This window comes from Salarias fasciatus, chromosome 20 (genome assembly GCF_902148845.1).
Source record: "Salarias fasciatus chromosome 20, fSalaFa1.1, whole genome shotgun sequence".
NCBI lineage: Eukaryota > Metazoa > Chordata > Actinopteri > Blenniiformes > Blenniidae > Salarias > Salarias fasciatus.
The window spans coordinates 1,664,724-1,677,809 of NC_043764.1; the positions used below are offsets into that span (position 1 = coordinate 1,664,724).

General features: G+C 50.5%; 1 protein-coding gene across 5 annotated transcripts in view; it reads right to left on the reverse strand.

Annotated features, from left to right (window-relative positions):
• The window catches only part of LOC115408432 (uncharacterized), a 31,207-nt gene extending 22,508 nt beyond the window's left edge, over positions 1-8,699 (reverse strand). For 2 of the 5 annotated variants that reach the window (XM_030119194.1, XM_030119189.1), the window contains exons 1-14: positions 8,642-8,699; positions 7,040-7,072; positions 6,799-6,867; positions 6,576-6,708; positions 6,401-6,504; positions 6,068-6,136; positions 5,845-5,977; positions 5,660-5,763; positions 3,521-3,595; positions 3,298-3,430; positions 3,113-3,216; positions 985-1,059; positions 762-894; positions 577-680 (exon numbers count right to left, since the gene is read on the reverse strand). In XM_030119194.1, the coding sequence (XP_029975054.1) occupies positions 577-680; positions 762-894; positions 985-1,059; positions 3,113-3,216; positions 3,298-3,430; positions 3,521-3,595; positions 5,660-5,763; positions 5,845-5,977; positions 6,068-6,136; positions 6,401-6,504; positions 6,576-6,708; positions 6,799-6,867; positions 7,040-7,072; positions 8,642-8,669 (1,297 nt within the window). In that variant the 5' untranslated portion in view covers positions 8,670-8,699. The remainder of the gene's footprint in view (positions 1-576; positions 681-761; positions 895-984; positions 1,060-3,112; positions 3,217-3,297; positions 3,431-3,520; positions 3,596-5,659; positions 5,764-5,844; positions 5,978-6,067; positions 6,137-6,400; positions 6,505-6,575; positions 6,709-6,798; positions 6,868-7,039; positions 7,073-8,641) is intronic. The other 3 variants (XM_030119192.1, XM_030119190.1, XM_030119193.1) reach the window with 3 other exon arrangements.
• Positions 8,700-13,086: the final 4,387 nt, after the last annotated feature.

A 13,086-nucleotide genomic window follows, 5' to 3' on the forward strand; every position in this document is an offset into this window, starting at 1 on the left:
AAAAGACACCATAAGGGACATGGTTGAATTCCTTTCCCAAGTCCCAAAAAAAAAACATGTGGTAGACTGGTTGAGCAAACTCCCACGAACCCTCTGGTACCCCATAGAGGGTCTGGAGCTGGTCCAGTGTTCCATGACCAGGATGACAACCGCATTTCTCCTGTTGGATCTGAGGTTCAGCGGTCAATCCTGCTCTGAAACACACTGGAATAGAGTTCCCTGGGGAGGGACCAGCCGAGCGCCACAGCACTGCTGGACCCCTGACTGGTCGACGTGACGAGAAGTCTAAACCTGACAAGAACTGAAATAGAGAGACCAAAGTGGACGATGTGGAGAAAGAGGTTTCCTGGTCCATCATGTGGAGGTCTGGTGTTGCGAGACTTCTGTGTTCGTCACAAACTTTCAGTAACAAACATGGTGGAACACAAGGATTCCCATTGGGGTTCCTGGAACCCAACCTCCTTGAGTCCAACGCATCTTCCAGGAATAACTGGTAACTGTGTTTATACAGCGCTGAGAGTTTGTAGAAACAGGGAGTCTGTTTAAGAGGCAGTAACAGGACAAGGAGTCACTCACTCTTACAGACGAAATCCACCTCCAGGTATTTGTAGGTGCCACGGCATGGGTCTCCAAACACAGAGTTACTGGCTCTGAGGTTGCACCTTCTCTTGCCGTTACACCTGTGGATTGAGATGTGGGGAGTGAATACAGGTGGGAGGAGACATGTCAGCCTGAGGACGCAGTGAAAGAACATCTCTTACCTCTGAGCTACTTTCTTTGCAGGATTCTTGCAGCGAACGTTTCCAAGCTGAGCCCTCGATCTTCCTCTGGAGCACTTCTTCCCGTCCAGACGTCCATAGTTGGCTTTGACGACGGAGATCACCTTTCCAGCACCTGAGGAGACCATGGAGGATGCAGCTTACACCACAGGGGAGACCAGAGGCGTGAAATGTTGAGGACAAAGCAGAACCAAGAGGATCTTACCGCATCTGAGTTTAGCTGTTTTTCCCTCGCAGGTCACCCTCTTTTTCCGACCATTCTTATTCTTCTTCTGGCGTTCTGAGAAATCACAGAAGATTGTTGTTACTTGACAGCCAGCAGCCTCACAGCTTCCTCAGACCTGGTTCTGTTGATGAAACCTGGTGTGAGATACCCGTCGGTTTGGTGGGATTTAATATGATGCTTGTTTCATGACGGTGGGAAAAAATCGATTGTTGTCTGCTGAAGTCTCCTCCCTGGTGGCGTCGCTCTGCCTTTCTCTACAAACTGTGACAGTATGAACTGAGGAGGCCAATGAGAATCTGCAGGACTGTTTCCAGACCAGGACTGGACCATGTTCCGTGACTTTTCTGGGATCCACGACGGCCTCACTCCCTGCACCAGATGACCTGTACCTCTGTGTTTAGAGCACGGTGCTCCTCCAACCACCAGCAGGGGTCACCCCTGAGCTGAAAGTCCGCCTGGACCAGAAGAAGAGGACCTTCCTCTGAGGCGACTGAAGCAGAGGAACTCTGCAGGACCAGACCACTTCAGTCCCAGGCTGCTGAGGACCTGCTGGACCTGCTGGACCAGCTCTGCCAGGTTTTCTGCCTCCTCTACAACCGGAGCCTCAGCCTGGACAAGGTCCCCATCCTGTGGAAGACCTGCTGTGTCCCGGTTCCCACCGCAGACCTGTGGCCCTGACCCCCCCTCATGAGGACCATGGAGCGGCTCCTCCTGGACCTCCTGCTCCTCCTGGTCCTCACTGGACCTGCTGCAGTTCGCCTACAGGTCCAGCATCAGGGTGGAGGACACCATCTTCTCCCCTGTCCTCTTCACCACGTCCCCCTGGGACAGCTGTCCCTCCAGATGTCCTCCAGGACTCCTCCATTGTGGGCTGAGGGGAACCAGCTGGAGAACCGGTCCGTCTTCAGGGACTTTGTGGACTGCTGTGAGGACAACCAGCTGAGCTTGGACACCAGTAAGACAAAGGAGACGGTGATGGACTTCAGGAGGAGGACACTTCACAGCCACCGGTGGACATCCAGGGGGAGGACATGGAGACAGTGGACAGTTTCACCTCAACAATAAACTGAACTGGACTGGTCCCCCAGCACCAAGGTCCAGAGTGTCCTCCACCTGCTGAGGACACTGAGGTCCTTGGGAGTGTCCAGACCTCTGCTCAAGAGACTCAACAGGCTGGTCAGGAGGGCCAGCTCTGTCCTGGGCTGTCCTCTGGTCAGGAGGACAGCCCAGGACAGAGCTGTCCTCGGGACTCTGTGGATGATGTTGCCCAAGCGGACATCCATGATGGACAGCAGCTCTGAGACACTGCAGTGGATGGCAGAGGAGCTCAGACTGAGACGTCCTCAGCGCAGAACAGAGCAGGTCCTTCATGTCCACTCCATTGTGGACAATATTTGCAGTAAACCTGGACATTATAATGTCCTGCAGCCATGGACACTTTATAAACCCCTCATTCTGCGGTGCTATATATATTATAGTTGTTGCCAAAGTCCAGCAGGCACCAGGAACCGGTCTGCCTGGCTGCTGGATCTGCGGGACAGAATCCTGCTCAGTCATCCAGACACCAGACGACCCTTCAGAAGGACCCTGGACTCTGTTCTAATGGAACTGCTCCAAGAGAACCATGAGGGATGCGGTTGAACGCCACCTTCTCCACATACAAAAAACTCTAGACTGGATGGGTAAACTCCCACAAACCCTTGAGCACCCCATGGGGGACATAGAAGTGGTCCAGATTTCCACATCCAGGACAAAAGCCACAGTGTTCCTCTTAGATCTGTACACCGATCTGTCAGATCCTCCTCTCCAGCACCCTGGAACAGACTTTGCTGGGGAGACTGAGGAATGTGACCCTCTGGAGCCCAGAAAGAGGTTTCCTGGTCCATCATGTGGAGGTCTGGTGTTGTGAGACTTCTGTGTTCGTCACAAACTTTCAGTAACAAACATGGTGGAACACAAGGATTCCCATTGGGGTTCCTGGAACCCAACCTCCTTGAGTCCAACGCATCTTCCAGGAATAACTGGTAACTGTGTTTATACAGCGCTGAGAGTTTGTAGAAACAGGGAGTCTGTTTAGGAGGCAGTAACAGGACAAGGAGTCACTCACTCTTACAGACGAAATCCACCTCCAGGTATTTGTAGGTGCCACGGCATGGGTCTCCAAACACAGAGTTACTGGCTCTGAGGTTGCACCTTCTCTTGCCGTTACACCTGTGGATTGAGATGTGGGGAGTGAATACAGGTGGGAGGAGACATGTCAGCCTGAGGACGCAGTGAAAGAACATCTCTTACCTCTGAGCTACTTTCTTTGCAGGATTCTTGCAGCGAACGTTTCCAAGCTGAGCCCTCGATCTTCCTCTGGAGCACTTCTTCCCGTCCAGACGTCCATAATTGGCTTTGACGACGGAGATCACCCTTCCAGCACCTGAGGAGACCATGGAGGATGCAGCTTACACCACAGGGGAGACCAGAGGCGTGAAATGTTGAGGACAAAGCAGAACCAAGAGGATCTTACCGCATCGGAGTTTAGCTGTTTTTCCCTCGCAGGTCACCCTCTTTTTCCGACCATTCTTATTCTTCTTCTGGCGTTCTGAGAAATCACAGAAGATTGTTGTTACTTGACAGCCAGCAGCCTCACAGCTTCCTCAGACCTGGTTCTGTTGATGAAAACTTGTTATATTCCCATTTTTTAGGAGGGATTTAAAATGATGCCTGTTCTATGATACTGAGGAACGACTGACTGTCATCTGATGGAATCTCAGTGGAAAAACTGTTTTTAAATTGATAACTAAATGTTAAAACATTCTCTTAAAATTTTATTTCTCAAATTAAAGTGTCAACGCAGATGGACAGAACTATCTACAGTGTTTCTCCAGTGGTCCAGTTTTACATTTCTAAACTCTTAAGATCTTTTGGCAAAACGGTCTCCAGTTCAGTTCAACACCATCGTTCACTTCCTGGAGCTCTTCTCTCCAGAACTCTTCTCTCGGGTTCCAAAGCTTCATCTCTTTCCCTTATACACAGTCAGAGCCTCCAGAACGTAAAGATCCTCCTGAACAGCTTCGGCCCATTTCTCCAGAGAGACCAGACATTCTCAGTTCTCTCGGTTCTCTTGTCAAAATCAACCTGGACGGTTCAGCAGAACCACGGTTCTCCTGTCAGAGATCAGGTCTCTTCAGAACAGTTCACTCAGGAGGAAAAACTACATTTCTTTCTCAGACAGATGGTCAATGTCCTCAGAAAGCTCCGTCCCTCTGGCCTGGGGTCTCTGACAGTCACAACGTTCAGACGTTCTGTCTTTAAGGCAGAAGAACATTGAAATGTTCCTCGTCTCCCTTCAGTCTGAGTCCAGAGCTTCAGTCACTCTGGTTCCTGTCAGAGTTTTATTTCTTCTTTGGTTTTTAGCGAACAGGAAACATGTTGTAGAAGAGAATGAAGAGAAAAAGCATTTTACAGTCAGAAGAACCTTCAGGTTCTGATTCTCACGTCGTTCTCACACTTCTAAGGAAACTGTTCTCATTTTTAGTCAAACACAAACTAACTTCATCCATCAGAGTCAATAAACAAAACAAAAAAGGAAAATCAGATGAAGCCACAGAGCTGGAAGTGAAGCTGGAGCCTCACAGCTCACTGCTTCACTGGTCCCCCCGTCTGTCCTCCTGTCTGTCCTCCTGTCTGTCCCCCCATCTGTCCTCCCGTCTGTCCTCCAGGGGGGACAAGTAGGCGGACCTGAAAACACTGTCTTGTTTTTTGGGGGTTTTTTTTGCACTGAGTATGATAATTAAAAAAAGCCCTGCTGGATCCTGGACTTGTGGCCGAAGTCTTGCAGTCTGAAAACCAGCAGAGCTTGACTGTTGGGACTATGATGGTCCTTGTAGGACCACTTCTGGTCGGAAGGTCTGATGTTTTAAGGAAGGAGAAGATGTCCAAAATTTCACTCTGAAACAGAAGAGCTACACGTTGACCCCGTCCAGGACTGGGACGACTGACGCCGACCCTGGAGACAGGCCGGTTCTTCCTGGTGGGAGTTGGACTTCAGCCCGGGTCTCATGAGAGCCAGGAGCCACAGAGGGTTGAGCGTTTGCAGCTGAATGAGGGTCACGGAACATGAAATATTATGGGGTGGAGCGGGGAACCAGCCAGAGTCGGTGCTGGACTCAAGAGGCCCTGCTCGATCTGTTTGGCCCCCCTTCACACTCAGCACCAGACCAGGACACAGACAGTTCCCCAGGAGCCAGTCTCCATCCAACTGCTGTTAGCCAGCTGTGGGAACTCCCTTCTGCCCCCTGCTGGTGGAAAACCCATTTGGAGTTTTATCTGTTGTGGAGATTTTGTACCCCTGCTGGTCAACGAGACCAGAAGACAAAACCTGACAAGAACTGAAACAGAGAGACCAAAGTGGACGATGTGGAGAAAGAGTTTTCCTGGTCCATCATGTGGAGGTCTGGTGTTGCGAGACTTCTGTGTTCGTCTTAAACTTTCAGTAACAAACATGGTGGAACACAAGGATTCCCATTGGTGTTCCTGGAACCCAACCTCCTTGAGTCCAAAGCATCTTCCAGGAATAACTGGTAACTGTGTTTATACAGTGCTGAGAGTTTGTAGAAACAGGGAATCTGTTTAGGAGGCAGTAACAGGACAAGGAGTCACTCACTCTTACAGACGAAATCCACCTCCAGGTATTTGTAGGTGCCACGGCATGGGTCTCCAAACACGGAGTTACTGGCTTTGAGGTTGCACCTTCTCTTGCCGTTACACCTGTGGATTGAGATGTGGGGAGTGAATACAGGTGGGAGGAGACATGTCAGCCTGAGGACGCAGTGAAAGAACATCTCTTACCTCTGAGCTACTTTCTTTGCAGGATTCTTGCAGCGAACGTTTCCAAGCTGAGCCCTCGATCTTCCTCTGGAGCACCTCCTCTTGTCCAGACGTCCATAGTTGGCTTTGACGACGGAGATCACCCTTCCAGCACCTGAGGAGACCATGGAGGATGCAGCTTACACCACAGGGGAGACCAGAGGCGTGAAATGTTGAGGACAAAGAAGAACCAAGAGGGTCTTACCGCATCGGAGTTTAGCTGTTCTTCCCTCGCAGGTCAAACTCTTCCTCTGACCATTCCTCTTTTGACGTTCTAAGAAACCACAGAAGTTGTTAAATTCATAATGAAACGTTTTATCCTGACAATGAGACACATTCCTGTCCCGTCTGTTCAGCTTTGACAGTGTAAAGAGTCGTCCTGGATCATGGCCTTTCGGCAGAAGCTTTAGTTTTGGGATCTAGACGGTTCTTGTCGGGTCTCCCGAGCTCTGAAGGTCTGGTCCCGTCCTGCAATCGTCCAGGACTGGGATCCCTGACACCCCCCAGGACAGAACCCACCAGGACAATGATCACTCACTCTTACAGACGAAGTCCACCTCCAGGTACTTGTAGGTTCCGCGGCACGGGTCTCCGAACACGGAGTTGGTGGCGCCGATGCTGCAGCTGGCTCTCCCGTTACAGCTGTGGACGGAGGCGTGGACAGTCAGTACGGGCGGGACGAGACACGTCCGGACTCAGAGGACGTCACGCACATCAGGGACAGCTTCCGTGCAGGGTTGGAGCACTGGGTGTTGGCGGTCTGAGATCTGGGCCTCCCGGTTGCACACTTGGTTGCGTCCAGACGTCCGTAATTGGCTTTGACGACGGAGATGACCTGTCCTGACCCTGGAGACACGGCGGAGGACGCGGCTGAGACACCGGAGGCCGGACGGGTGGGGTCGCGGTGCGGTCGGGGTGGGAATGAGGAGGTCTTACCACATTTGAGCTGCGCCCGGGAGCCCTCGCAGGTCACACTGCTGATCTGCCGAGACCTGGTCTCCGGGACTGACAGGACAGGACACCGTTAGTCTGTCCACATTCACAAAAAAAACCCCAGCAGCCCCTGCTCCCCACTGCTCTCGGCGTCAACGCCGTCTGCCACAGCTCAGGGGTCAGGCTGCTGCTCCCTGACCTCTGACCTCTGACCTCTGGGTCAAAACAAGCAGCAAGTCCTCACCTGCAATCAGGAGCAGCAGCGCCGCCTGCAGCCCTGGAGGAAGAACGACAAGCAGCAGGTCAGCGGCAGCAGGCGCAGTGTGTGTGTGTGTGTGTGTGTGTGTGTGTGTGTGTGTGTGTGTGTGTGTGTGTGTGTGTGTGTGTGTGTGTGTGTGTGTGTGTGTGTGTGTGATAATGTCATCTACACATTCTGCTTGAATCCATAATTTATACCACTTCATCCTGTAGCACCTGTGGTAACTATGGTAACTGTGCGTGGGGACGGCTACACCCGGACAGGTCTCCAGTCCGTCACACTCGATGCCACCACACTCACATGCATAGTTTGGTGCTGTGAGGAGAAACACACACACACACACACACTCGCGCGCGCGTGCCAAGGGGAAACATGCAAACTGCGCGGAGACGGGCGCCGCTGCTGAGAGTTCAGCCTCGTCTCGTCTTCTCAGGATGATTTTTCTTTCTACTGTTTTTATTCTTTCCTTCTGTTTTGTGATTTTCTTGTTGCTTCTTCGTTTTTTTAAATTCGGTTTTATTTGCTCTCTTTCTGCCTCTTTCCTCCAGAACTGCTGCATTCATTCCACATTTCTAACGGATCATTTTAATGTCATTTTTTTGTCCTCATTCTCCTTCCTGATCCTTATTGACAGATTTTTAAAAATATTTAATCAGATCGTTTTTTTCCTCTGAGTAACAGATGATTTATTCTCCATCTGGAAGCTTCTCTTGGTTCGATTTACCTTCGGCGTCACGTTGTCGTCCTCTCCATCAGTCTCGGCGTCTTTCCGTCCTCACGTCACTGAAGTGGACGTCTGTTCGTCTCTCGCTCTTCTCTTCCGCACTGATATCAATCCTTATATTTTATTTTTTAGGTGATTTTTTTTCATTTCCATCCTCTTTTTAAAATGTTTCTTTTGAGGATTTTTGTTTTCAAATGTCAGAAAGGTTTTCGTCCTTCAGCTGTCTGGCTGATCCTCATCTCTTCTTTCATCTGATCTTCTAGTTAAAGTCCTGATTTCATGCTCTCCGTTTCTTTTTACTCTCCTTTCGTTTCATTTCAGTGTCGTTTTATCTTTCATCTCGTTTTCTTGCTGATTTTACTTTTTTATTATATCTCACTTTATTGGCTCCACTGCTGTCGTTCTCCTCTCAGTGATTTTCAGTCTTCATGTTAAATGGTGTGATTGATATATTTTATGGGTTATTGATTATCATTACTTTTGATATATTGCTTATATTTGGTATTCTTTGAACTTCTTTAGAATTTATCAGATCTCATCTGATGGTATTTTAGTCTCCTGAGTTTGTTTTTTTTTTTTTTTTCCTGAGATTTAATTTCAGCTGTATTTATGTTTTGTTCCACTTTGCATGAATTCTATTTATTTTGCTGCGGTTTTAATTTAAACGTATTAATTCATTTGTTTTCTTCTGTATTTTCTCACGAGTTCTGTCTGTTCATGTCTTCATCTCATTAGGAAGGATATTCTCTTCTGTCTGCGGTTCTCCGTCGGGTCGGTGCCGGATCGACCCGGCTGTGTTTGCTCCGGTTCTGGTCCGGCGCCTGGAGTGCGGTTCTAGGGCCTGGAGTCTGGAGGGTACTTACAGAGCCGGCTGCTGAATCCTGGCAGCATGATGTCCGAGAATCAGCTGCGGCTTCAAACTGCGGCCGGACCGGCGCCGGGTGTCTTTATACGGTGGCGGCGCGGCGGCGGGGCGGGCTGGACTCGGGGAAATCTCCGCAAATGTTGAAACAGGGCCCGAGGGAGCGGGGAGCAAACAGCCGGACCCTGTTGATCTTGGCCCGGTCGGGATCTTCTGTGCAAACGACGCTGCGCTCAAATATTTGCCGAGAGGATCTTCCTGCGCCGCTCCGGCCGCCGCCACGAGGACCTCCGGGGCTGCGGGAGTAGATCCCCGCCGTCATTCACCCTCCATGGTTCTCATCCTCAGTGAGCCTGAGGGCGGCCCGGGAGCAGGCCCAGGTCAGGCCAGGACCAGGTCAGACCCAGACCCCAGATCAGACCCAGACCAGACGCTCAGACCGGATCACCCCCAGACCCCAGATCAGATGGGATTGATGGATGGATTCATGAACTGATGGATGGATGATTGATGGATGGTTGATGGATGGATGATGGGTGGATGATTGATGGAGGGATGATGGATGGATGGATTGACTAATTGATGGATGGTTGATGGATGGATGGATGTTGGAGGATGGATGGATGATGGATGGATGGATGGATGATGGATGGATGGATGGATGGATGATGGATGATGGATGAATGATGGATGGATGATGGATGATGGATGAATGATGGATGGATGATGGATGGATAATGGATGGATGATGGATGGATGGATGGATGATGGACGGAGGATGGATGATGGATGGATGATGGATGATGGATGGTTGATGGATGGATGGATGTTGGAGGATGGATGGATGGATGATGGATGATGGATGGATGATGGATGATGGATGGATGATGGATGGATGATGGATGGATTTAGGCCCTGACTCATGTTTCAGACTCTCTGGTGTTTTTTCTGAACTTCCTGTCGGCTGCTGGTTGTCGACCAGAGATGAAGGATCCAGTGGCCGAGTGGATCTGCTCCTCCCTCTCCCTCCATCCTCCTCCTCCTCCTCCATCCCCCCCCCCCCCCCACCCCCACCCCCCCTCCTCCGTCCTTAACTGTGGGTGCAGCTGTTGTGGTCGTCCTGGGGATCGGGGAGAATCAGCGTTTCTGAACGGCCATAGCATGAATTATAAAGTGCTTTAATGCTTCGATATTCTTTGTGATTCCAGCGTCTCTGTTTTTCCGAGTCGCCTTGTTTGACCTCCTGCGGTGGAATCCCTCCGTTTGACTTGGACGCTTGTCTGAAGGTTCCTCCCTGCAGCAGATTAACCAGCATCAGAGCGCTGAGCTGCTGATTGTTTGAACCGTCTTTAATGTCCAGAAGCGTCTAAGGAAGCCGGTCTCAAGAGCTTTAGTGGAGGATCCAGGCGGGTGGAGGCCGGAGGCCGGAGGGCCGGGGCAGCGTCACGCCATCGCCTCCAGACCCGCCCTGTGTGCACAGGAGGAGAGGAGGAGCGAGGTGGACGACATATTTCTAACGAGCTGTTTATGGAAGAGACTCGACATACGTGACTCGAACAGACTGCTGGGCGGACCGACCCGGTATCTCACGCTGCGCGCATCAAGGAACTGCCGGCTGCGTCACACATGAGCGGCAGGTGATAATATGCAACTCTCACTCTGCATGACAGGCTCCACCCCCTTTTCATGTATAGTAGGCGTATACTATACAAACATTAACTGTCGGAACAACTTCAACTATAATCTGACCCATGAATACCCACTGCACCTCAGCCTATACTTATCAAACAAAACAGTCAACATACCCAACAAAAGAAAACAGTCTTACAAAGTTTTTAACCTCCCTTTTTTTCTTTTTTTCTCACTAAGGGTGTGGGTAGACTACCACAGTCCCTTGAGATGAGAGGGGATTTATTCTGCCCTTTTTGTCCATCATCTCAACTAACTAACATTCTTGGGGTTTGGTTTAACAGTCCGACCAAACCTGGTGACGGCTGGAGTTGGGTGTTCAGGGGAACCGGGGGCATCGGCAGAAGCACTGGCGGCGGATAAGTCCTGCTCTGCTGGCTCTCGCTGTCCATCTCGATCCGTCGGCTGAGGAACATCCATCTGTTGCGGCTTTGACAGCTCCTGGTTGACCAGCCGGATGCGGCGCCGGTTCCGTCGCGGTGTGAAGGAACGCGGCGCAGCCTCCCGGCGCTGCACAGTCGCTGGTGTTGTCCAAGCCTTTTCTCCGTCCATCTTCAGTCTGACTTTCTCAGCAATGGAGAGTGGTGGTAGAGGCTTGGCGGAGTACCTGCGGTTGTAGTACTTCTCGTAGGACTGTTTTGCTTTTGCGTCGTTTCTCTTGACAGCCTCTAGATCCGGCCACATTGGCCGCAGGCTCTCTTCGAGCACAGGGAGTGTTGTACGGGTTTCTCGACCCATCAGCAACTTGGCGGGACTTTGCCTAGTTGGCTCTGTTGGTGTAGAGCGGTAGCTCGTGAGAGCTAAGTGAGGGTTGTCTTGCTTGAGAACCCACTTTGCCGTCTTCACAGCTCGTTCGGCCTTGCCGCTGGATTGTGGGAAATGAGGGCTCGAAGTAACGGGCTGGAAGTCTGACTCAGCTGTAAAGTTTTCAAACTGTTCGGCTGTGGACTGAGGACTGCTATCTGTCATGAGCTCCTCTGGAATCCCGTAGCGTGTGAAGATGCTTTTCAGCTTCTGTATGACAGTTTCTGAATTTGTCTTTGGTAAGTGGCATGTCCCGACTCACAAGACAGGCGCGAGAAATCCCGGGTTCGTTCCAGAAAGCAGATCTTTATTTTGGAATCAGCCGTTCACAAGACAGGCAAACATACAGGCACACAGGAAGAGCTCCTCACGGAGACTCCCTCACCTGCCTCTCCAGCTCCGAGCTCTGGAGGAGTCTCTCCCACCTGCAGCCACACCTCCCTCTTTATCGTTTCCCCACAGGTGCTCTAATTAACCCCCACACTCACAGAAAAGAAACTAATTAACCGCTCCCCTTTAACACACCATAACTTAATGACGACTGAAAAAGATGCAATGATGGGAAAACGTTAATACCGAATAAGAGTGAAGATGATGATTAAATTGATTGGCCAATCCAAATATAATAAGCTATGGTAACCTTTGAACAAACCTAATTCTTCACAACACAACATAAACTAAACATACTCCCAGTTACCCCACAAACAAGGTGTGTCTATATGGGTGAGGGTGAGTTACACAGCCAGGGCGGCACGCCCATGAAATCCTGCCATCACAGTAAGTCTAGGATCTCGAGCCATCTGGAGAAGCAGTCCATCACGATTCAGTGGTGACGACCTTTGAACTCACACAGGTCAGCTGCGAGCTTTTGTCACGGTAGATCTGGCAATGGTGTGGAGCTCAACGGTTCTCTGTTCTGGCTCGGTCTGTAGATGTTTACATGACATCAGAGGCTTTTTCACATCACTGGCGATACCTGGCCACCACACAGCGCCACTGAACCGTTCTCGGCACTTGGAAAGGCCTTGGTGACCCTCGTGAACCTTCTGCAACAGGTAGTCTCTCAGACTGCGAGGGATCACGATCCCTAGCAATCCACTGGCCTCACTGAGTGATTCACGATCTGTGAAGTAGGAGCTTGCTCCGACAGCTACACTCTTCAAGTGTACCGGCCTCCCCTTTTGGACACACCTGAGAACACACTGGAGTTCAGCATCTCTTCCTGTTTGGTCTTTAATCTGCTCGATGACCGGCTTCCTCACTCTCAGGTCGTCCTCAACGGAGTCCAGGTATGCCTTCACCTCCGCTTCTACGTCACCCGGACCGGTGTCTGCCTGGGGTTGCCCAGACAGCGCGTTTGGGTGTTTTCCTGGAACATATTTCTGCGACTGGGTTAAATTTCATGAACCTGATAAGTAGGGATGGGAATGGAGAACCGGTCCCTCATGTCTCGATTCCAAGGAATCGTTTGGCTGTGTGCGTGACAATGTACCATGCACATGGACTCCCAGCAGCCCCGGCGGCTGCGGTCCATTCTGGTGCCGCTACAGAGCCGCGGACCGGAAACTTTCAGCAAGGATCCTGTTTCCTCACTCCGGAGCCCTGCTGCTTGAATCTGAACAGAAACAGGTCGGTGCCAGATGGAAAGTAGATATGTTTCAAAATCTGTGATTTCAAAATAAAATATGTGTCGCGTTTTTGTCTTAACATTGTTTTTTTTTTATTCTTCTGGTAGGATATATGACAAACAAAGCAACCTAATTATTATCTGCATTAGAAGAATGAACGATGTTGTACTGACTCACTGTAGGAAAGTCAAACAACATAAAATTGCACAAATCAAAGCTCCATGACCGGAGCAGCTGTGTTGCCAGATTGGACGGGTTTCTGCACAATCAAGCTTAATTTTCTAAGCCACAGGTGTGTCTGTTGTTGTTACAGAGGTCAGACACG